Below are 24697 nucleotides of genomic sequence, written 5' to 3' on the forward strand. Positions count from 1 at the left end.
CACACACACACACGTTACCTGAGGAAAAAAGGTTGACACAGAAATAAGTCCTACAATAACAGGATTTATCCTGGTGATCTCAGCAAATAGCCAAACGTTGGCATATCCGAGGCTGCCAAGTGCTGACCAGGGAGAAACTCATGTCACAACAGGGGGAGGGTGGGGGTGGGGGCAGGGAGTATCACAGCAGGCTTGGGACCCGCCACCCCAGGGGTCACCTTACAGTGAGCCCAACCTCATCACCCAGCACCGGCATGTGTGTAGACACAGCAGAAGAAAATGTGCCAGGACCCCATCTTTGGTCCCGAATCTTTTTGGAAAGACAAAGGGAAAAGGCACATGAAGGTGATTGAATTTGTAAAAACTGCAATAATAGGTCATTATGATTCTTTCTCAACGTACCTTTTTCCCCCATTAAAAGAGAAATTCAAAAGATATGCTCAGTATTTATTTCACATTCAAGTCAAACTTCCACCTTGGGGAGGGAGGGGCTTGCACAGGATTGGAGGCCACACTCAGCCCTTGAGAACTTTGGTGCCTTTTTACTTAACCTGATAGGAGGATTCAGCCCTCTTATTATTTCTTTAAAAAACACAGCTCGATTTTATCCTAGCTGCAATACTATTTATGGACAAGCACAAGTGCACACACACACACTCACACACACAAATTGAAAAACTTCTCTAAGTAGAAAAAATAAAGGATAAACATTATCCACCTATTTTAGACTGTGTAATGAAACTTTTATATACATAGACTCTCTTCCTTTAATACGCTCAGCCACTGTCTGTCTTCTTCCCTGAGCTGTGATCTAAGGACCCAGGAAGGAGACTGACACATTCCTCTCGGAGGACAAAAAAGCCACTCCTTACTCCTCGGTCCCCTTCCCCTGTCCTTCCTGTCCACCGCCACTCACACGTCCCTGAGGACAGCTTTTGGGGGCAGCGACCATCCTGTCCTCCCCTCTCTCTAAGGCACCAGGAGCGGAGGGTCTGGCGCAGGTGCCCTGCAGGACGGGCCTGGGTGTGAGGACAAGGGGACCGGGCAGCCACAGGAAGCCCGTTGCAAACAAAAGATGCTCAATCAACTTCCCACAGCCTGCTGCTTTAGTACGGAGTTCGACTCTCCAGCTGGCGCTTGGTGAGGACGTACTTGAAGAACTCATAGACCGACCAGGAGATGGCAGTGGAGGGCATCTGATAGATGACTCGTGCCTGGATGCCTTTGAAGTATCCAGGTAGGCCGTTGAGCTGGTACACGGTCCGGAAGGCATTGGCCATGCCTGAGAGCCGGCCCCCGACCTTGGCCAAGGTCAGTGCCATGTTCTCCTGAGTGTTGAGCAGGGTCTTACAGACGTCCAGCGGAGTGGTGGCGGCCGCGGCCAGGGCCCCAGCTAGCCCGCCCGAGATGATGTGAGACTGTGGGTTGTAGTCCCGGCGAGGGTTGACCTGCTCCTGCAGGAACTCGTAGGTGATGAAGTGGATGGACTGGAAGGGAATGTTCATGGTCAGCTGCGTGGTGTAACTCCGGTAGAAGGCCCCCAACCCCTCGGTCCTCCACACCGTCCGGATGCAGCTGAGGGCTGACCGGTGCTTCGAGTTGAACATCTGTAAGCGCTGCTTCACCACTGTGTTCGGGACCGCGGGGCAGACAGGCCAGGCCAGGCCAGACGGGCAGCCAGCGAGCGGGCAGGTGGTTGGTTTGACCCCACCCCAGGTCGGAGTGAAATGAGAAGCCAAGCCAATAAAGAGAAACAAGCAAGTTAGACACACTGGTAAAGGACATCCGGAGCGAGCACACACAGCCCCAGCCTGGGAGGCCTCCGAGGGCCAGCACCAGGCAGTCCCGATTCAATGATCCATTTCTACCTGTGGGACTCGGCACCAGGAAGGTAACGATGTCCACAGGGGCTCCTGTCAGTCTCCAGTTAAGGTGGCCCCTCAGCCAGGCAGCCACCGCAGGCTACATCGGCTGACCTCATTCATCTCCCAGATCCTGACTGCCAATGGGCCTTGGAACAGACATCTGAACCCTGCCCTCTCTCCCTCTGCCCAACTCATCCTGCATCAGTCTATCAGAAGATTGTATCCTTTGCTTACTCTCAGGGGTCTGCATCTCTGACCGTCATATTTCAGCTTCCACATCATGGTTTAAGTGAGACAATACTAGAAGTACGCTTGCCCACGTTCGGAGACAATCCTCATTATTACAAAGCAGTGACTCACAGAACAAGAGGGGACGAGGCTGGGTTTCTCACCCAGACTGCGGGGCTTTAACGATGTCCAAGTGAACTCACGTGTTACACTTCGGTCTTATCGAAGACCTTACATCAACAAGAATAATGGGGGAAGGAGGGGTGAGCCTCCCCTAAATCCTTTAAAAAAGATCAACGAAATCCTTGTTTCATTGACACAAGCTAACAAACTGATCACTGACCAGATCACTGCATGAATCACCTTAAAAAAAAGTATAGAGAAGAAAGCTCACACCCGAAGAGCCAATCAACTGTGCGTCAAAAATATTCAGGGGGAAAAAATGTGTTTGTACTGAATAAAGTTGGGATTTTTTTCCTTGGCCCTATTCCCTAAACAGCAGTGTGACAACTACGTACACTGCATTATGTCTTGTAAGTAAGCCGGAGAGAATGTGCCAGACAGATGTGACTATTATACCACTCTATGTAAGGAGCTCTAATATCCATACATTCTTGTATCCGTGAGGACCCTGAGCCTCCATGACTACTGGTACTGGGGCTCAAACTCAGGGCCTCACACTGTTACACTTGGCTTTTTAACAAAACGCTAGCTTCTGCCTACTTGAACTACACCTCCACTTCTGGCTTTTTGGTGGTTAACTGGAGATAAGAGTCTCACAGACTTTTCTGCCTTGACTGGCTTCAAACCATGATCCTTAGAACTCAGACTCCGGGGCAGCTAGGATTACAAGCGTGAGTTACTAGCATCCAACTGGGAATTATATGATTTCCTCTGAACTGTTCCCTGCCTACCTCAGACCACCACTTTCCTGGCCTCAAACACTTGGTCTTGAATACACTTATGACAGGAAAAACCACATGGACAGGTAAGTTGACTTAAGTACATGACATCACAAGAGAAAACAGAGCACAGGCCATCTTTCTGAACTCTCTGCTTTCCATACAAACGTAAGAAAGGTATGTTTCATTCCAGCAGGTCCCACTACGCAATGAGAAAATCCACCTAAAAGGCTTAAGAGCTTCCCTCACCACCCGACTTCCAGGGTGACCCGGCATGGCCTCAAGGGCCAGAACAAGTTCCCTCCCTCCCTGCTACGCAGTGGGAGGCAGCTACGAGAACAAGCAAGAAATTTCAACCAAAGCAAAACAAAACCCAAACAAACATAGCCTGAGACTTGTCTCTCCAGTTTTCCCTCCCGTCAATGCACCATTTCCAAGTGAGGGGAACAAAGTGGAGCACATTGCATGTCACCTATGGCTGCCACCAAGGAGAGCCACCCGCTGAAGGCAGGCCCAAAACCAGGCCCAAATCTTCCTATGCAGACCTGAGATGCCGGAGCTTACCAGAATAAACCAAGAGCTAGCTAACAGCCAAGTTTTGCAGAGCTACAGAGCTGAGTTTTGTTTTGTTTTTTAAAAGAACTCTCCAATACCAAAATGGGAAAAAAAAGAAAAAGAAAAAGAAAAAAGATAAGAGCCACCCAAACTGGCTGCATGTACATTTGCAGTGTGCCAGGGCTCAGAATTCCATTCTGTCTACATTTATCTGCTTCAGATCTTCCATGATCATGTCCAATTGTATACGAGCCCTAAAGAAGGGCCTCTGACAGGTTCCCTACATTTGAGGGCAACCAAATGTTAGTGTTGATAAAGGCAACATGGGCCAGCCATGAATGCGCAGGTTTTTAGATCACCACGATCTAAAAAGATCACTAGAGAGCTGTCCGAATGAATGCCCCAGTTCTGCTACCCTGGTCCGGGAGGATCGGTGATCCCAACACCTCCCAGAAGGCTACAGGGCAGAAGACGTCATCTTTTAGTAGTTAGGTTTACCTCTGTTTCCCCAGCAAGACCATAAAACCTCCAAAGCTCCTGTCTCTCCTGAGACAATATTCCAGTCCTCCAGTTGGCTGTGGATGGCCCTGGCACTTGCCCACCCGCTACCAACCCTCCCCTCTCCCTTTCCTCCTGCCCCTCTGCACAACCCCTCCGGTTCTTCCCTGGAACCGGAAGACATTACCTTCTGCAGGATTCATTACCGCATCGTGGAGCAGGGTGGCCATACTCCCAGCTATCCCTGCAAAACAAACTCCAGAAAATTACCCTCCGCAACCGGCGCTCTGGGAAGTTCCTGGAACCTAACGTTGGACCAACTCTGGACTCAGCTTTCTAAGGACCCACACTGACTCGCAGCTCTGCCCAGGTGAGCACTGATGCTTCAGATCCTAACGTGGTAGTAGAGATGGAGAAGGCCGACAGAAACATGGCTCCTCAACCCCAGGCAAAAGCTAAATGTGCTAAGGTTGTGCGGCACCCAGAAACTACAACATGGCATTTGCCCACTGTCTAGATTGTCATTCTCTCCTGTCTCCTGCCTTTGAACATCACTGTGCCTTTAAGGGTCAGGTGGTTAAAGGGAATAATAGCATGTATATGGCTGGCAAGAAGGGAATCTTCAAGAAAATTCCTTAAAATCTAATCACTGTGAAGAAAATGGGTAGAAGACGAGGATGTCAGGAAGTGGGAATCAGATAGGTTTTTTCGGGGTAAATCTGTAAAGCGACGGGCCTCATGGATAACACAGACGCTGTTTGGTGATCTCCTCTGGCCTGGCTTCAAGAGCCAGGAACTTCAGAACACTGAATGAGTCCTGGGACTGTGCATTTCCTCCCTTTGTGGTGCTACTGCTTGGTAGTTCAAATTACCACGGAAGGAGGGAGAATGAGGGACAGGGTAACTCTTCAAAGAGGTTACAAAAAAGAAATCAACCTCTCTCTCCTGCACGTTAACTTTTTTTAAAAAAGCCACAATGGAATCACAGTTCAGCACAAAGCTATAGGGCAGCACTGTGCAGACCTCGGCAGAAACTGCATTCTGTTAAAACTCCTTCAAGAATCCAAACTAGTACCTAAGGGCGTTTGGGCAAGAGGAGAGCCCAATGTCACAGGCACAGGTGACATCAAAGCCTGGCTCTTCATAACCATCTCAATGAATGGAACCAATGCCCAACAGTTTAAAAGCCAAAGAAATGTCTGTAAACCAGCCAGGTGCACTTATTTCCAAGGCCTGATGATGGGAGGGGGTTCTGGGCAGAGCAAAACAAAAAAGGGAGTTCCTGCTGGACGCTTCTCCCTTGCTTGAGTGCTGGAAAACAAATTTTGGCAAAAAAAAAAAAAAAAAGTATGCTTTACATTACTATCCATATTCCCTTGTACACAAAAAACAAAAATCCATGGACATCAACCCCATAGACAGGAGAAAAAGACCACCCAGCCTAGCCCAGTACTACATGGGTTAAGAATGGACTGCCAACGTGCAACCCCCCACCCCCCAACCCGGCCCTCCCTGAATCCACCACACAGAACTACTGCAGCCCTCGCAGAGAGATGCGGCTCAGACACACGGAGGAGGATGGGGAGCAAACCCCCGAGTCTCCAGAAGCTCAAGGCGGGAAAGGCCTTCGGCAGTGGCCAAGTCCTTCATCAATCAGCCATAAAACGTCTTGACCTTTTAAAGCTTAGATCTCGGCGCGCTGGAGACCTGCTGTACCAGTTTTTAAATAGTCTCAAAGAAGCTGTCCAGATAACTTTGTGTATGTGTGTGTGTGTTTGCTTTTTTTTTTTTTTTTTTTTTAAATCCAGCATTCAAAAGTTGTGTTTCTATTCCGGGGGAGTGGGTTTTGTTTCCCTCTAGGTCTGATCATTAATCGCTTTTGAATGTTTCAATTCAGAAAACAAAACAATAGCCCACACAATGAAACAAACGAACAAAAAAAAACCCTGAAACACCTCTGCCACCAATTCCCCCAGGCTTCAGAGAAGGAAGGAAACAGAAAAAGCTTGTGTGCGCGTGCGCGTGTGCACATGTCGGACTGGGTGTGCACACAGCGACCTAGAGTTCTCTGTTCCTGAGCAAGATGCCGAAGCCGATGACTGCTGGGTCACGGGGAGAAGGCCCCGGGATAGGCTGTGCTGAAGAAGAGAACTGTCTAACTGCAGACAAAGGCTTTCAAAATACCATTGGCTAGATGGCTGTTTCCTTGGTGGTTGAAAACGTCATTTAAAGTCCTTTTCATGTTCTCATAACAGGCAAAATACATGGCGTGGGCCGGCCCCGCACCCATCATCATCACATTCAGGCCCCGCAAGGGCCTCCAGAAGCCTTCAGTCTTCATGATTTTCTTCAGGGCTCCATAGATGCTTGTGTACTGGGCTTTGGGATCTGGGTTTAAACTCTGCATTCGTGTCTGTAGGAGGGCAAGAAGAAGAAACAGAAAAATACAGGTTAACAAAAATGGTTTGGAGGGGGGGGGCGGTAAAAAAAAAAAAAGGACTCAGAAAAATTTGAGAAAAGGAGAAGGTACTCAGTTTTACAGGATTTCTTTGTGGGGGGGGGGGGGAATATTTACTCTCTCCCTTCTAAAGTCCATCTCTATAGCTGGGCGTCCATGTTGCTCATGCGTAAAATCCCAGCTACTTAGGAGACAGAGATCAGGACTATGGTCCTAGGACAGCCCAGGATACAACCAACAGCTGGGTACGGTGGTACACACCTGTCATCCCAGGTAAGTGGAAGGCTGAGATGGATGAACTGTGGTTCTGGGCCAGCCTAGACAGAAGAATGCATAAAGCTCCATTGCAATGGAAAAGCCTGGCCCTATGGAATGCACCTGCTATCCCAGCAACAAAAAGCTTCAAATAGGCAGATCGTGGTACGGCATGTGTCCAGACCAGAAGTGAGATATTATCTCAAAAATTAGTGCTAAAAGAAGGTTATAGGCATGGCTCAGTGGCAGAGCATCTGGCCTAGCAAGCATGAGGCCCCGAGTTCAAACTGCAGTACCACCAAATAAGTAACATTCTCCATGCACCTCTCCCACAGCCACATTCCCACAGATTTCATTATGCCCAGGAAAGGGGAGGTTAAAGCCCAGGAGGAACAGGAGAAGGCACATCCCACAGAGACCTGCCTTCCGTGAGCTGTGTGGTTTCTGATGAATCCTTTAACCCCAGTAGACCTTGAGACTGTCAATTAAAACACGTGTTTGTGGCAAGCAGCAATTAATGCACATGGAAACCCTTTATAAATTCAGAGTCCTGGATAAACAAAAGTACAGCTGTTTCTCAGTGTCTCTGGGGTCACTGGTTCCAGATTCCCAGGAATGCCAAAACCTGCAAATACTCAAGAGTACCTTATCGGAAATGGCGTTGGTAGTTCAAGCCTGTGATCCTTATTACCCTGGAGGCTGAGATCTGAGGATGTGGTATGAAGCCAGCCCCTGAAAAGTCTGAGAGACCTTACCTCCAATTAACCACCTAGAAACTGTAAGTGGAGCTGTGGCTCAAAGTGGTGGAGTGCTAGCCTTGAGCAAAAGCACTCAAGGACAGTGGCCAGGCCACGAGATCATGCCCCAATGACAGACTAAATAAATAAAATGGCGTACAACCTATATAATTTTCCAGAATATTGTAAATCAACTCTTGATCATTTATCATATCTAATATGATACAAATGCTATATAAAAATATTAGACTATCATCCATCTATCCTCCTACAACTAGTTCCACTCTGGCTTAGAGTTTTCTGTGCTTGAAAGCTCTTGCTCAGGCCCTACTAGAAGGACCCCCAAACCCCCTACGCCTCACCCCCATAAAAGGTCTTGTTCTCAGTTCTTTCTGCTGGGCTGGCACAGAGCTGGCTTTCCCTGGCCCTTTCCCATCATGCCACCAGGCCGGAAAGGCGTGAAGGAGAGGTGAGTGTTACTTCCACATTTCCACCTGGCTAAGCCACAGTGCCCATGTGCATAATTCAGAAGAGAGAAAAAGGTTGGGAAGGGAGGATATGAGAGACTGGTACTTTGGTGTGATCTCTCTCTATAACACAGACACACCTTTGGTGTGAAGAGATCACACACACACACACACACACACACACACACACACACACACACACACACACACACACACACACACACACACACACACACACACACACACACACACACACACACACACACACACACACACACACACACACACACACACACACACACACACACACACACACACACACCCTTCCTTACTGGCTATTGCTCAGAGAAATAAGCCCAGCCTGAGCTCGACCCCTCCTCAGCCCCTAAAGGAGAGGCTCTCCATCTTGTGATGGGCGTATCCTTTAATCCCCAAACACCACCACACAAATTCTACTATATAAAATGTATCTAATATTTAAGATATATCTAATATGTAACGTATACAATGTATATATGTATAATATATATGTATATGTATATATACATATACATGTATGTATATGTATATATACATATATTATTAAAAATGGGGTAAAGGGCCCTTGCCTCCTCCATAACGCTCCCTACAACTCCCCCAAAACAAGATTCCCCCCAACCCCCAGGATCTAGGGGCTGGAGAATTATGCAAAAATCTATGACCTAAACGACTAGTCATTTCCCAATTTTGGCTCTCACCAGATATTAAAATCGCAAAGAGCATGGACACACTCATACCAACCTTTCATTTCACCAAGAAAGGACACAAAAACAGTTAACATAAGCAACCATCCCCACCACGCTCTATCATCAACTCCTCAAAAAAAAAAAAAAAAAAAGGTTGTCTGCCATTATAAAAGTCCTCAATTAGAAACTCTACTTTTGGGGCTGGGAAGGTGGCTCAGTGGTAGAGCGCTTGCCTTGCATGCCTGAGGCCCTAGGTTCGATTTCCCAGCACCACATAAGCAAAAAGAAAAAAGCCGGAAGTGGCACTATGGCTCAAGTGGTAGAGCGCTAGCCTTGAGCTGAGGGACAGCACCCAGGCCCAGAGTTCAGGCCCCACAACCGGACCCCTAAAAAAAAAAAAAAACCTCTACTTTTCCTTTGCCCACCACTGTCCCAGCCCGAGGGAGCAGCTGGCCACACAGGCTGGATCCTCGAGGCCCTGCTTGCGCATAGGGCCAATGTCCCTGTACCTTTGTATTTTATAAATAGATTCCTATTCTAACCCTTTCAAACAGATTTGAGGTGGTTTAATGGAAGGATCCATTATAAGAAAACGTGCAAGCGTGGCCACTGAGTGGGTGGGAATTGTGGCAGGGACTGAGGTGTATGGCCTGGGTCCCCTCAGGACCACAGAAGCTGCCAAGTGCTAGATTCTAAAAACCTGAAAATCGCCCTGAAATTTACACCAAATAGCATCTCGTATTTCACCAGCTGTGACTTGCAACTACCCCAAATAAGAAATAAGAGCCTTATGCATTACATGTCACCACAGGGTGATCAAAAACTGGGCTGGGGGCTGGAAGCTCATGCCTGTAATCCTGAGGGTCAAGGTTCAAAGCCATCCTGGGCAGAAAAGTCTCCTTGAGACTCTTATCTCCAATTAACTACTCAAAAACTAGAAGTGGAACTGTGGCTCAAAAGAGCACACCTTGAGCACAAGAGCTCAGGGACAGCTTCCAGGCTGCAGGTTCAAGCCCCATGATGGAACAAAAACAAAAAACAAAAACCCTCAGCTTTGTGTTGGGAGTGCAGCTCAAAGATCACACTCTCTCCTACCAAAAAAAAAATCTGTGATTCTACCTATAAAATGTGGAAACAAGGGCAGATGTTTTATGTATCTACTTGAGGGGGAGGATGGGGGGGATGGAAGCAACAAGGACCCATCCCATCAAAGTTAGAGGTTAAACAAAGCACTCTATCCATTCAGCAGAATACTACCCAGCCTTGACAAGGAAGGAAGTTCTGACACGTGCCACAACAAGGTGGAGCTCTTCTTTTCTTTCCTTTTCTTTTTGCCAGTCCTGGGGCTTGAACTCAGGGCCTGGGTACTGTCCTTGAGCTTCATTTGCTGAAGGCTAGTGCTCTACTGCTTGCGCCACAGCACCACTTTTTCTATTTATATGTTTCTGTTTATACGGTATTAAGGAATCGAACCCAAGGCTTCCTACATGCTAGATAAGCACTCTAATGCTAAGCCGCATTCTCAGTCCCAGGGTGGAACTCTTGAAGACTGTGCTGGATGAAACAAGGCAGTTATAGACAAAATCTGCACAACTCCACAGAGAAGGCCCTTGACTCAGAAAGGAGGCAAAGTGGGGCAGTGTGGAGGGGATGAGATTGCGTGCGTAATGCGTGCAGGCTAAGGATCGGTAAGAGGAAGGGTCTGGGCTAGGTAGGTGATGGTGATGACCTCACCACAGTGTGAATGTAACTGATGCCAAAGGCAGCGATGAGTATGCTTAAAAACAGTTACACCCGGGCGCCGGTGGCTCACACCTGTAATCCTAGCTACTCAGGAAGCTGAGATCTGAGGATCGAGGTTCAAAGCCAGCAAGGTCAGGAAAGTCTGTGAGACTCTTCTCTCCAGTGAACCACCAGAAAACCAGAAGTGGCGCTGTGGCTCAGGTGGTAGAGCACTAGCCTTGAGATGAAGAGCTGAGGGACAGCGCCAAGGCCCAGAGTTCAAGCCCTATGACTGACAAAAAGAAAAAACGTTACAGCAATGACTTTTGTTATGTATATTTTATTACAAGTGCAAAAAAACTAGAATGGAGAGGAGGGAAAGGAAATGAATCAGGATTCACAAAAATGAAACCACCATCATTACACACACACACACACACACACTTCACCAATCACTCTTCCTGTCTGGGTTTCAGTTTCTGCCCAAGCCACTAGCTGCACAGCCCTTCCTTTCCTTACTACCTGCTTCTATGTTTGCACCATAATCCTCACCTCTGGGAAACTTGTAAGGCACTGAGCATGCTGAAGGATCTGGAAAGGCCTTCAGGAATGAAACCTGCTTAACGAGGTTTCACAGGCTACTTCCTGAACATGCATCTTTGGCAACACAGACCTCTGTTCGTTTAATAACCAGTTCTACTTTGCTGAACATTCTTGTGAAAACACAGCCAGAGCCAACGGCTCCTGAGAGGCACAAAGGGCAAAGAGGGCTCACAGCTCAGACGGCCAGCCGGTCCGCGGGAGCAGCCTGGAGACAGAGGCTGGCACCTGGCAGAGGCAAAGGAGCAGGCCTGCCTCCTTCCTCGCCTGCCTCCCTCCACACTTACTTGCCCAACCTCACGCAAAGCAGCGAAGGAGGAAAACACTCCAGACATCAGGAGGCCTTGCAAATCCCCTGAAGCCCCAGAGCCATGACTCTGCAGAAAGGCTCAAAAGAAATGACACACGCCCACACTGAGCAGCAAGGCTAGAAGGGGAGGAGCTCTCCCCCTAAGATGCCAAGACAGGAAAGGCCGGCCTCCTTGGCCTGCTCCCTCACTGAGGGGAGGAGGGGGGAGGGAGAGCGGAAAATGTATGTTCTGTCCCAGGTGAGATGGAGGATCACATAACGGAGTACCCAGGGCCCCAGCGGGGGAGCAGCTGCAGCCCAGCCAGGCCTTTTCAGATGGGAAACTAGGACCCAAAGAGGAAAGTGACTTGCCCAAGACCCAGTGGGTGAGAAGCCTGGGAGCTGGGCCTGGGCCCAGGGAAGAGAATCTTCCAGAATAGTCTGCCTAGGCCTCACATCTTCATGATGCAGGCCCTGAGTGGCAGGTGATTCCCAGCCCTTCCCTCTCAGCTTCTCCACCAGAACTTCCTTCCCATGCCCAAGTAGATGCAACAAGGCCGCGCGTGAGCGCGCGCACACACGCGCGCGCGCACACACACACACACACACACACACACACACACACACGTGCAATGCTGCGTCTAGAATCACACGTGAAAAATCCATTCTCTGAGGGCCAGGTGTTTAATTGGCTGGCTTCAAATGGTGATCCTCAGAGCTCAGCCTCCTGAGTAACTAGAATTACAGGTGTGAGCCATCAGTGCCTGGCTGATTTTTTTTTTTAAACAAAAATCAAACCTGTTTTTTTATGAAAGAGAGCAACTGTGGCTGCGGGCCACATGGACATGTGTATCAGGGAAACAGGACCTTGTGGGCTACAGCATGACACAGGGGGTCCCAGCAAATACACAGGAGCAAGAAGAAGCGAGAACCAGCCAAGACCCACTGTGGCTGGAATATTATTAGAGGGTCAACAGACATCTGCTAGAAGAAAGGCAGACTGGGGCGGGCCCAGGAAAGGAGGCTCTGAAGTCCTCACTGAGGACCAGGTGTTTCCATGGCTACCTACTGCTCACACCAGCAAGGGGCAGGGTCCCTGACATCTGGAAAAAGGCAGTCGAACCATGCAGGACAAGTCCTCCGGCAGGGCCAGGAGGCTGTGCCCTGGGAAGCTGTGGAGACTCCAAGGCCACAGTAACATCACACGCCAAGAAGGGTTTCCCCTCGTTCCTTTCAGCTCCCTGGTAGCCCACAGCCTGGCCCTGGCTCCCAGACACCATTTCCACATCCCTGACCCCAGGAGCTGCTAGAGCAGAAGCATGAGGGAATGAAAGAATCTACACCTGGCCAAAGCCCAAGGTAGCCAGGTAGCCAGCGCATACCCAGAACAGCCCATGGGTACATGGCCCGCCCTAAGGATTAACTAACTGATCTCTGCCCTCTAGGTGGGGCAAATTCCCAGGATTCCAAGTGACAGGGCAGGGATTTCATGGGTGCCATTAGTGACTTACTGTGAGGCAGGAAGAAAGATGTGAGGCAAGGCACTGGATTGGAGAGAAGCTGAGTCATAGGTCACTCCGAACCCACTGCCCGAATCCGGCAAGAGGACATTCGAACCACGGCGGTATTCAAAATCTGAGACAGATACGCCAATGGTCAGGATGCTTCCACTGATCGGAAAGTAGCCTCCTGTGGGTTCCCACTGAGTCCTCATCAGCCTTGTGGCTTATCAACACCCCGTGTACATGTGAGGACCGACATCCAGGGGAACTGGAGAAGCACCTCACATAGCCATCCCTGCCAGGCAAGTCACCCCCCACTGTGGGACAGAAGACAACCTGGGCACAAGGAGCCACTGTTTTGCACGACGGAGAGCTTTCAATGACTTCAGAGCTCTGCCACGCAGGCGCCTTCTTCCCTGGTTTAGCTGGTGATTGGCCCGGGGCTCCCAGGGCTAGCTGGGGAACCCTGATCTGACAGTCTTCCAAGCATACTTTGTGAAAATCTTAATTGCACAATCACATGGCAATCCAGTTCATCTAGCCAGCCTCAAAGATAGCCAATGTACTGCAGGAACTTCATTCTGCTGGAGGAGACCTGACTAGCAGATGGCCGAGGGCCATGAGGCTGGGGGCAGGATGGGGGCAGCAGCAGGGCATGAGAGAGAATGAGCTGGATCCCTTCCAGTCGTGCAACCACTGCATGGCAAACATGGGCCCCAGGCCACATTCAAGAGCCAAAACCATGGCATGGCACCACCTGGCAATGAAGTCCTATTCTATTTGGTCACTGCATGAACCTGGGTAAATTATTTAAGCTCTGTTCCCTTGCCTGTAGAAACCCCTATCCCATGCGCCTCCCGAGATGAATGAAGGAGAAAACTTCAGTGCATTGTTAGTCCATTAGGTAAGGTGCTGTTTGTCTTTGTCGTGGCTGTTTTTAGAGAGGCTCCTCACATGGGCGGGGGACAGGGGGTGAGCTCCCTTCAGGATCCACCAGCGTCGCCCTGCCTGAGGAAGCAGATGTTTCTCTGTGCTGGCTGATGATGGCTGTCCCACACAAAGAACTTCACTGAAAGTTTGAACTGAACACAATTAGAGGATGATCATCATAAACCACACAACAGACCCTACCAGCCATGGAGATCTCACTGGTCTGGGAGACTAGGCCACTGTATCAATTACAGACAAATGAAATCCTTAGATAATCTAAAAAGAAGAAAAGAAAAGAAATCCCCTTGGATCAACCCAGCTTGGCCCTGGGATTCCCATAGATACAGACCCAGCAGAACTGGCTCTGGAGCCACAGCTAGCCTCCCACTCTGCCTCTTCCTCCTTCACCAGCTGTGAGCTCAGGCCTGAGCGCCGGGACCAGGGTCCTTGTCTGTGGCAGAGGCTCAAAACAGCCACGGAGCTTCTAAAGTCTCAAGATGAAAAAGGCCTTTGCTTGAAATCTGGCATGCAGCTGCCTTCTGGAGAAACATCAAATTCCTAGAAAGATGTACCTGCTGACTGACTGCTTTGAAGACTCACTGCTGAGTCAGGGTGGGCCCTGGGTGGGAAGACGCCCACCTGACCTGGGTGCACCCCAGCTGCCCTTCCCAGCTGCGGTCAGTCCCACTGAGCAGAAGGAAAAGCAAGGGCCAGATGAGGGAGGGGACTTGCCACAGCTGTTTCACATGAGACTGACCCTCCCACTTTGCTTTCTTTTTCCCTTATCATTTCTAAATGAATGGTCAGGCCTGCTTAAATTAATCCTGATTATGTAACGAAGGAAACTTGGACGGCTAACTAGTGGGGGGGGGGGGGGGAGGGGAGAGCACTAGTATCAGTTTACACAAGCAGTGAAAGTCACAAACAAAAGTACTCTGGGAAGCTCACTCACCTGACCTCCCTGCTCTGGCCAAGTACCTTTTGGGGACCTTTGACAGGTGCTGAAGTTCAGGGTCAGTGCTGGACAGAGCCTTGAACATCAAAGTTCCTTGGTCTGTGGAGGCCACGTTCCCCACCATGACTAAGCCTTGCCAGGGCTCAGGGTTCGCTGCCTCCTGAACCAAGGGGCAACAACAGCCAGGAGCAATGGGCAGGTAAAGGCCTAAGTCAGCCTCCGGGCTGAGCGCCAGAGAAGCCCTCACCCACACAAGACCGCCGAAGCTGGGGGAGGGGCCGCGGGTGCTCGGTCACTTGCTCACTCCAGCGTGCAGATGTTTTGCACCACGCATCTCCTCTTGCCAAACAGCTGCTTCTCCAGAACGCGCATCCAAATGTCAGCACGACCACAAGTAAGCGGACCATGCAGAGACCAGGTGCAGCTCTGCCACCAAAACCTCAAAGGATTCCAGTCATCTCACCTCTCTGGTACTAACTTCCAGGTGGGAAACATGTATTTCGACCCATAAATAAGCCCAATGGGGCAGAAGATTTCTTGTGTTTTGTTCGCTATCTATTACAACTGCAAATAAGAACAGGGCTGAGTGTGGTGGGGTACGCCTGTGATCCCAGCTAGGCAGGAGGCTTACTTGTAGAGATCTCTGTATGAGGTTGGCCTGGACAAAAAGTATGAGATACTACCTCAAAAATAACAAAACAAAAAACCAAAGGGCAGTGCATGGCCCAAGTAGCAGAGTCCTGCCTAGCAAGTGCAAGACCCTGAGTTCAAACCCCAGTTCTGCCAAAAATAAATGAGTAAATAAATGTTGGAACTATATTTATAAACATAGCTAACAGAACGTTTCTAAGGAGGTTCTTTCCAGTCTCTGAGAACCTCAATGTAGAAAACTGTTAGAACTCTGATTAAACAAACATATACGAGTTTGTTTGCATTTATTGGAAAAGGTTTGTCTATATATGTGTCGTCTTTCTAGCAGTTTACAAACACCTATATTTAGAACATTAGTTAGGGACCAGTGACCCACATCTGTAATCCTAGTCAGGAGACTAAGATCAGAGGATCACAGTTCAAAGCAGGCCTGGGCATGAAAAGTCCATAGCTTCTGTATCCAAAGGCAAAAGGTGTGACTCAAGTGGTAGACTGCTAGCCATGAACAGGCAAGCCGAACAAGAACTCAAGGACCTACCTGAGTTCAAGCCCCAGTACTGGCAGTAAATCCAGTGACTGTAGAAAAGAAGGTAATGCGAAGAAGAAGAAAGAAAGAAGAAAAAGGGGGATGGGGGAAATGCTATGTCACAGATCTAGAGTGCCCCTCCTTCCCACACGGACCCTGCAGGCTCTGATGACTTGGTGTTTCCTTCCCTAAACATGTACACACACACACACACACACACACACACACACACACACACACACACACACACACACACACACACACACACACACACACACACACACACCTCCTCCTCCTCCTCCTCCTCCTCCTCCTCCTCCTCCTCCTCCTCCTCCTCCTCCTCCCCCTCTCCAAAAATCAGCTCAGGCTGTGTGTGAGAACAGGTGATAAGGCACTGCCTTTGGGGTCAGAGCCAGGAAAGGAGGGGCCCGCTGTGCTATGGGCACCTCAGAACCCCGTCTCCAAGCCGGGTGTGGCCCGGCCAGCTTTCAAGCCCTTCACAGCAACCACACCTGTGAAAGCACGCCTGGCGATTAGCCTATTATCCAGAGAAAAGAAGCAGCTTTCAAAGCAGCCCTGTCGCCAGCCTCCACTTGCTCATTCCTCTGTATAATTATGTAGAGGGATGCATCCTTCCCTGGCTCCTGGGAGAGCCGGAGACAATCATCATGACAGCATCGTGGTTTGCTATGTCAGCTGTGCATCACCGACGCACATGCTCAATAAAACACAGCCAAGGAGCCAGGGACCTGCCAGGTTTCACCCACAGGCAAACACGGGGCCGGGCCCTACCACCTCCCCAGGCTATCTGGGGGCCTTTCTGTGGATCTGCACACATCCCCCACCCGCCATCCCCGAAGCATGGGGCCCACAAAAGTGAATAAAGCTGAGCCCCAAAGTTGGCAGGTCTAAATCTCTAGGGTAAATGTTCCCAATGCTACCGAACCCCCAAACACTATGACCAAATTATATCCCCAAGGCCGAACTTCTATATGTGCGGCTGGGCTCACCATAGTGCCAGAAAACCAGTCTCTTTTCTTCCCACACCTTTCAACTTTCACAAAGAACAATCAGAAAGAACAATAACAAGTATGAGTGGTTCACATCTGCAATCGTAGCTACTACAGAGGCTGAGACCTGGAGGATTGAGGTTTGAACCCAACACAGTCTACAAGACTCCATCTCTAAAACACACAACTGGAGATATGGCTCAAGTGGTAGAACACCTGTCAACCAAGAAAGCTGTGCAAGTGTGAGGCCCCGAGTTCAAAGTCCTGTGCTAGTACAATTAAAAAAAACAGTGACAGCGTATCAGGAACCCCAAGTTCCATGTTCAAAGACACCAAGGGGAATAGACTGAACTCCCCCCAGCCTCCAGGTCCCACTTGACAAATTTAAAGTAGATAACAAACACAAATGATTTCTTCTGCTTCTGGGGGAGTCATTTTTAGTGTTCTTGGATAGCGACGGGAATTCAAAAACTTCCCATGGTAGGTGAGATCCCAAGGCTTTTCCAAGAAACAAAGAACTCAGGTGTGCACTTTAAAGGAAAGCTGCGCTGTAGCCGGCCAGCAGGGTTCCCAGAGGGGACAGAGGAGATGGCCACACCCACAAGTCGCTGGGCACAGAAATTTCTGAGGACCCAAGAACAGCTTCCTTCCTCCAACAATATCTGCACAACCTTCATATTCAGGCACTGCTAGAGGCCAAAAATAAATATGTCCCAACTGTCAGGTGGGCATGACTCACACCTGTAATCCTAGCTACTCTGGAGGCTGAGATCTGAGAATCAGAGTTTGAAGCCAACCCAGGCAGGAAAGCCCTTGAGACTCTTACCTCAAATTAACCAGCAAAAAAAGCCAGAAATGGAGCTGTGGCTCAAGAGTAACAGACACCAGCTTTGAGCAAAAAAGCTAAGGGAAAGCAAGTTCAAGGCCCAGAACTGACATGTGTGTGTGTGTGTGTGTGCGTGCATGCACACACACACACACACACACACACACACACACAATTCTAAAGGTTATAAAGCAAAAGTCGCAAAGTACCCTAAGACCAGACACAGGACACCTCACTTAGATGTGGGAGGGAGCCCGGGGAATGATGTCAGAGTGGAGACCTGAGACTGGGGGAAGGAGGGGCGGGAGGGGGTGTGGGCAAGGCCTTGGAAGAACCAGCCTGTCCCCTGCACCTGCTGATAACCAGGAGGTCATCAGCCTGATTGGGCCTAGGGACAGGGAGCCCATGCTGACCCCAGAGCTCAAAGAGTTGTTTTACAATCGTGTTGGCCTCCAACAAGGCAGAGAAGGTGGGGCAGGAGACCGTCTCTCACTGTGAAATCTCGAGGGAGCATCACCCTCCAGGTGGGAGGGTACTACCAGGACCCTCCCCCCCCTCCCGCCCACCCCCACCCTCCCACAGCGCCCCCTAACATGCCAGGCCTACTCAAGTCTGTGCTGCTGGTAGGGTTGGGTGACCTGTGGCCCTGCTGGCTGACCCTTGTGACTCAGCTCCCAGCAGGTAGGAAGGAGTCAGAGAGCTATAATCAGGAACTTCCAGAAGCATCTGCCACATTTTGCCCTTGCTTCCAGGGCGGGGCTGTGGCCATCCAGCCTTTCTAGAATTGTTTGAATGAAAAGGCTACAGTCTCCAAGCATTGTCGCTGGCAGCTTCGAAGGGATTAAATAAACTGTCATTTCTAGGCAGGCACTGAGGAATTCTACAACAAGCAGGCCGCCAAATGAATCATGGGTAGCCAGATCCTCTCCAGAAAACCAAGACGGCAGTCTTGCTGGCATGAAGGACTGCGCCTGCGAGTCAATACTTGATACCCGAGGTCCAAGCAGCACTGCAAAGCAAAGCTGTCCCGTGCGAAGGAGTGGCCTTGCAGACCTGTGCACTTCCCTGGAGACCACGGAGTTCTAGTGCAATACTGCCATTTCAGACACACACCAAGACTCAAGCTATGAATCTCCCTAGGGCCTCTTTGTTGGTCCCTGTGTCCCTAGTTTTCTGTCTCAAGCTAATTACAATGCAAGAATGCAGCACAAGAATACAAGAGTCTGGACAGAAAGACCCACTTTCTATCCTGTGCCTCCAGTTTCTCTTACCTGCCCTGTACCACTGAGCAGCAACTCAAGACAGGCTTCGGTTTGGGCTCATTTAAAAAGGCTCCCAAAAGCCAGGCAATTATAGTAGCTCACACTGTAATTTTAGCTTCTGAGAAGGCTGAGGCTCCCTGTTCAAAGCCAGCCCAGGCAAGAAAGTTCTCGAGACTCATCTTCAATTAACCAGCAAAAAGGGTAAATAAAGAACAGCACCTAGGTCCTGAGTTGAAGCCTCAGTACTAGTGCACACACACACACAAACACACACACACACAGAATTTCCAAATGATTCCTGGTCAAGATTGGAAATCTGTTTTCAATTTACAACAGCTCCTAACAAGCTTGCTTTGTAGTGATTTTGGTTTTTTAGGGGGTGGAAGAAAATTTCACAAACTTTCTTATGATTGCATTGTTGGAAGATACAAAGACCTTGAAGAGAGACTGAAAACAAGAATTCTCAAGGTTGGGGCGGGGGAGGGGACTCAAAGCCTTGGGGGTGGGGGGAGGGCTGCCGCAGACAGTCCTGGTGAGCAGCAACTTCAACTTCACCTCCTTCCCAAACTCTCTCATTTTTCCCCCAAGTAGTTAAGGGTCATCCCAACTTGCAAACGCATGCCTTAAATATCATTTCTATAATTAAAAGTCATTCCTGAGCTGATCATCTGGAAGCATGAAGAGCTAATACATAGTGAGAGAATGGCACACATCACCCAAGGTTGGAGAGCCAAGGGTTTTAAACACAATCGCATTAGAAGCTCTATCTCCAGCCTCACGTATACACTTCCAAACCTTCTGCATCAGATCAAACTGCTGCTTCTATTCTTTCTTCTGGATAACCATTTGGCACTGACAGACCCAGAAACAGGTGCCTGCTCACTCACCCATTCAAAGCTCCCAGCTCCCAAGCTGAGTGACAAAGGCCCCAGGGAACAAGGGCGACTGGAACACAGGACACCCAGCCATGGGGCCGTGGGGTCAGCAGGACTGTGCTCACATCACTGGGCTGGCCTCTTGGACAAATGGGACTCTACTTCCAGAAGCTTCCTGGGGCAGGAGCTTCTACCTATCCCTGGACCTGAGGAGGGTCATGCACTTCCGACACTCAAGAGAGAAAGCCAACCGGACAGAGAGGACAGGGAACCGCACCCAGCTATGAGGTTGCCTCCCCAACTGACAAGGCGCCACAGGTGAATCTGAACCTCCAGGACAGACCCTGGGCCTAGGTGGCTGGGCGCCCCAGCCATTGTCCCCTGGAAGGCATCTTCCTCTGTCACCTGCACCGCCCTCTTCCTATTGCTCTTGACCCCACCAGGTGTGAGCTGGACCAGTCCCGGTCACTCCAGCAAACCCTGAACCTCCAACACATCACGTGACCACGCTGAGTTGTTAGCAGCTTCTCTGGCTGCTGCTCCAGTGGACATTTGTCACTGCTGTCGCTGTTAATTATGGAGTGGTTATGAGCAGAAATGCCTTTGATATGACAGCTTATCCTCCCTTTGTGTCTGCTCTCTCTGCAGTGCAAGCCCCCAGCAGGGCACTGCCTCCACCCCCCCCCCACCCCAGCCAAAACTCAGTCCTCAGCCAGGGAGGGGGTGGAGGACAGGAGCCCCCGGGGACCCTGAGCCACCACTGCAAGGGTCAGGGCAAGGCCCCAAAGCAGAGCACCAGGGGGGCCTGAGCACAGCCAGGCCTGGTGGGGGCTTGATATGGCTATGATGTTTTCAGGGATAGGTTGTGCAATTCACAGACCCCCCCTAAAAAATGGAATGCCAAGAGTTCACACCTGTCATCCTAGCGACCCGGGAGGCTGAAATCTGAGGGTCACGGTTCAAAGCCAGCCTAGGCAGGAAAGTCCACGAGACTCCTCTCCCAACTAAGTACCAAAAAAAACTGGAAGTAGAGCTGTTTGGTTCACACACCCACATCTCCCTGCTTGGGGGGGGGGGGGGCAGAGGGGGGGTTGTTCCCACCTTCCCCACGGGGTTCCACCACAGGACCCCAACCCTGGTGAGGCCCAGGCTGTGTGGAGCCTTCTGCTGCTCACAGCCCATTGGCCACCACTCCACAGCGATCCAGGGAGACGGGCGCGTGACACCAATGCCCCTGGAGTCTTTCCAGGAGGAGCTGTGACGAATCAGCAAGGCACACAACCCCACCACAGAACCACAGAGCCGGGGACCCAGGGAAGAGCCGCTGGGGACAGGCTCCCAGTCCGCCCTGCACGCCAGGCCTGTGCGACCCACCGCCATGCCCCGCACCCTAGACCAGGCCCTGTCACCTCCCGCGTCTGACTGCTTGGCGCCCATCTCTGCCCGCCACGCAGCAACTGTGGGCCTCTGTGATCCTCCTGCCCACAGAGGGGCAGGGCACAGGCCCCGAGGCTGCGTGACACAGAGGCCGCCCGGCCAGCAGCCACTCCCCGTCCGCTCCAGCACCAGGCCCTGGGCAGCCTGGGCAGGACAGGCAACACCTCAACCCGAGCACCCCGGGGAAAGGGAAGCTGGGGGCAGGGAACCCCTGAGACACAGACATGGTGCCCATAGAGAAAAACAAGCAGACTCAGTAAACAACGGTGAGGGAGAGCCAGGCTGATGCCTGGGGGGGCAGGGGGAGGGGGTCCCCCAAACTCTGCTATTCAAAGGGTCTCACTCTCAAAAAAGTAAAAGTGAGCTGGGTTCCAGTAGCACACGCCTGCAATCCTCGCTGTTCAGGAGGCCGAGATCTGAGAATCATGGTTCAAAGCCAGCCTTGGGAAGACAAATCTGGGCTGGAGACGCCTACCACCATTTAGGCAGCGAAAGGCCCGAAGTGGAAAGATGACTCAAGCGGCAGAGTGCCAGCCAAGTGAGAGAAAGGAAGAGCTCCAGCCCTAGTGTGCACACACACACACTCGCACACACACACACTCTCTCATGTGAGGACAGCCCCGCCCAGGGGCCCCAAGCCCAGTCCTAGGCACACTGCTGGCCTCCGGGATGCCCGCCAGGCCTCCTCGGTGCTCTCCCTCTGGCCCCCGGGCAGAGATGGCCACCGCAGCCGGCGTCCTGTGTCTTCAGCCGACAGATGGGAGGCAGTGGGTAAGGAGAGGTCAGGCGGCCAAGGCTGCCCTCTGCGGGGTCCCCAGCCCTGTGGGAAGGAGAGCCTGGCTTTTCCATGACGCACTAACCCTAACCTAGAACAGGATCCCGGCCTGACAGCGCAAGCGCCGGGCGAGCATCTGCACGGAGCTCGGCATCTGCAAACCCAGCGCGGCAGCCTGTCTCCCAGGGGCCCTGCAGGGCAGGTGGGGAGTGTTCCCTCCTGCAGATGAGAGCGCGGCAGCCCCCCCCCCACCATGGCCCGCGGAACTCACCAGAGGTCACCCCGGCACTGGGCCCTGGAGCGGAATCCTCCAACCACTCAGAATTTGAATCCCTGTACGAAGACGCACTGTTGAAATGAGAAGAAACCACAGGAGCTGCTATGTGTTCTACAGAGGAGAGCCAAGCAGGGCCAAGAATACCCTGCAGCCATAGCCACTGTCACCATCCCCCTAGCCTTCTTACAGGAGGAGCTCACTGAAGAACTCCTATCTATACCTTAGAGCCTTACATCCTGTGGCCAATACTTTCGGGTGTCACGATTTTCTTGGTGGTGCTCCTGGGGCTCCAGTTTCTCTTACACAGACTCCCATCATGAACCCCGACTCTTTTACAAATGTCCCTAAACCCAGCACAAAGGGCACCCCACACCCCCAGCTCTGGTACTTTTCTGAAGCTCCATTGTCTCCTCTATGACATTAAAAATAGCCCAGGTCTTTTCCCACCTTCAAAGGCACAGGATCAAATGACAAGAGGAGAAGTTTAAAACCTTACAGAAATACCGTGAGGCAAAACCCACAACAAAAACCAACACAGGAGCCGGTATTAACTGAGTGCTTGCCATAGCTCATTCTTAATATTCCACGTGCAGCCCCTCTAAAGTGAGAAGTGTTATCTCCATTGTAAAGAGAGAAAAGTAACACACGGGGAGGTTTCAGTGCTTCGATCCCAGTACCACGCCAAGCAACCTGCCCCCGGAGCCCGTGCTGTCAGCCCGGGCCCTCCGGTCATCCAGCTTTCCAAGCATGGCATTAACTGAGCCATTCACAAATGTGATCTCACCAGAGCTTCCCAGCAGCCCCGTCAAAAAGGTAAAACACATGATATTCACATAGTTGCCTAAGGAGAAAACCAATTCCGAAAAGTAACTTGCTCAAAGTTTCCAAGCAAGACCTGGACCTCAATGCAAGCCTGGCTCCATGACCTCAACACCTGTATAATCCCAACAACATGCCCAGAGCCCCCCTGAGCCCCTCCCTCGTCATGCCAGGAAACAAGGGCTGCCACAGGACTTGGGGGAGCCAGCTCTCAGGGTGGGGGAGCCTCTGAGTCTGCCCAGCAGGCCCTCCTCAGACACAGGAAGCTCTCTGGATGACGGCTGCCAACCACCCCTTGACCCACAGGGACCAGTCATTTCCTAAACCCGTTATGCAACTCTTGCTGGGATTTCTCCCCATTTCAACATTATGTGTTCTCTGCAGAGAGAAAGCTTGAATGGGAAGCCATGACATCTTAGTGAAGTGACCAGACCACGGCCCGTCTGGCCCGTCTGGGATTACAAGAGGGCACAGGGGGTTCTCAAAGACACTTCTGTGAGTCTCCAGCCTGACTCAGGGGCCGCGGAGGGAAGGGATGGGCAGGGTCCCCCCTGGACAAGCCAGACCTCGTCCTTCTAGCTCAGGTACAAGTGCATTGCCCCCCACCCGCTCCCTCCCCAGCTACAATCTCAGTGACCTGTAGTCGAAAAGGCCAGAACATACCACATGGAAAAATCCCAGAAGTCATGCGCAACTTTTAAGCAGCTTTGAGTACAGTGTAATGTTACCGTTGTTCTACATTATTATTATTGTTGTTGTTGTTGTTACCCATGTGTTACTTGACTAATTTAAAAATGAAATCTTACTCATATTTGGAGAGAGGGATTGTTAGTAGCCCTGGGGTTTGGGCTCGGGTCACTTGCTTGTTAGACAGGTGCTCTACCACTTGAGCCATTTCTTCCAGCCCAGTTTTTTTTTTTTTTGCTTGTTCTTTTTCCTGATTGGGCCTCATGCTTCAGCCTGGGGCCAGCTTCAGACCACAATCCTCCAAACCTGTGCCTCCCAGGGATGACTCCACTACACCTGGCTTATTTGGCTGAAATGGGTCCTGAAAACTTTTTGCCCCACCCGGCCTCAAACTTGGAATCTCCCAGTCTCCACTTCCTGAACAGCTGGGCACGCACTGCCACACCCAGCTTTTACCATACATATTCTATAAAGACTATAAATGCATGCACAGGGTCCATTGCCGTATGCACTACAGAATGTCTCAGAAAGTACTCACCTCCCCCCAAGAGGGAGCAACTGTATACAGGACTTTTCTCTTCAAAGGAAGCTTGCCCTGTTGCTTCAACTCAGGTCTAATTACAGAGATCAGCCTGCTTTGGGCATGGGGGCCAGCCATTCTTATTTTTGTAGTCTGATGTCTAGCTTTGGGGGAAAGAGGTCTGCCTCAGTGGGCAGACATGCAGCTTGCTGGATCTTACTGGGGAAAAAAAATGGGAGGGGGACAAACAGGAGAGCTGAGGTAGTCTTTTTTATTTTTTTTTTTTTTTCAGCCAAGATACACATGGATGATGCAAAACAAGACAAAATAAAAAGTAGCATTTG

The 24697-nt window shown here is 50.7% G+C and overlaps 1 protein-coding gene across 2 annotated transcripts in view; it reads right to left on the bottom strand.

The window, feature by feature from the left end:
• Positions 1–379: 379 nt before the first annotated feature.
• Slc25a37 (solute carrier family 25 member 37) overlaps positions 380–24697 on the bottom strand; it is a 33057-nt gene continuing 8739 nt past the window's right edge. The window contains exons 2-4 of one of the 2 annotated variants that reach the window (XM_042697797.1): positions 6233–6461; positions 4236–4292; positions 380–1627 (exon numbers count right to left, since the gene is read on the bottom strand). In XM_042697797.1, the coding sequence (XP_042553731.1) occupies positions 1107–1627; positions 4236–4292; positions 6233–6461 (807 nt within the window). In that variant the 3' untranslated portion in view covers positions 380–1106. Of the gene's footprint in view, positions 1628–4235; positions 4293–5722; positions 6008–6232; positions 6462–24697 lie in introns of those variants that run through there. The other variant, XM_042697798.1, reaches the window with a different exon arrangement.

This window comes from Dipodomys spectabilis, unplaced genomic scaffold, assembly GCF_019054845.1.
Source record: "Dipodomys spectabilis isolate Male_0828 unplaced genomic scaffold, ASM1905484v1 ptg000229l, whole genome shotgun sequence".
Classification (NCBI taxonomy): domain Eukaryota; kingdom Metazoa; phylum Chordata; class Mammalia; order Rodentia; family Heteromyidae; genus Dipodomys; species Dipodomys spectabilis.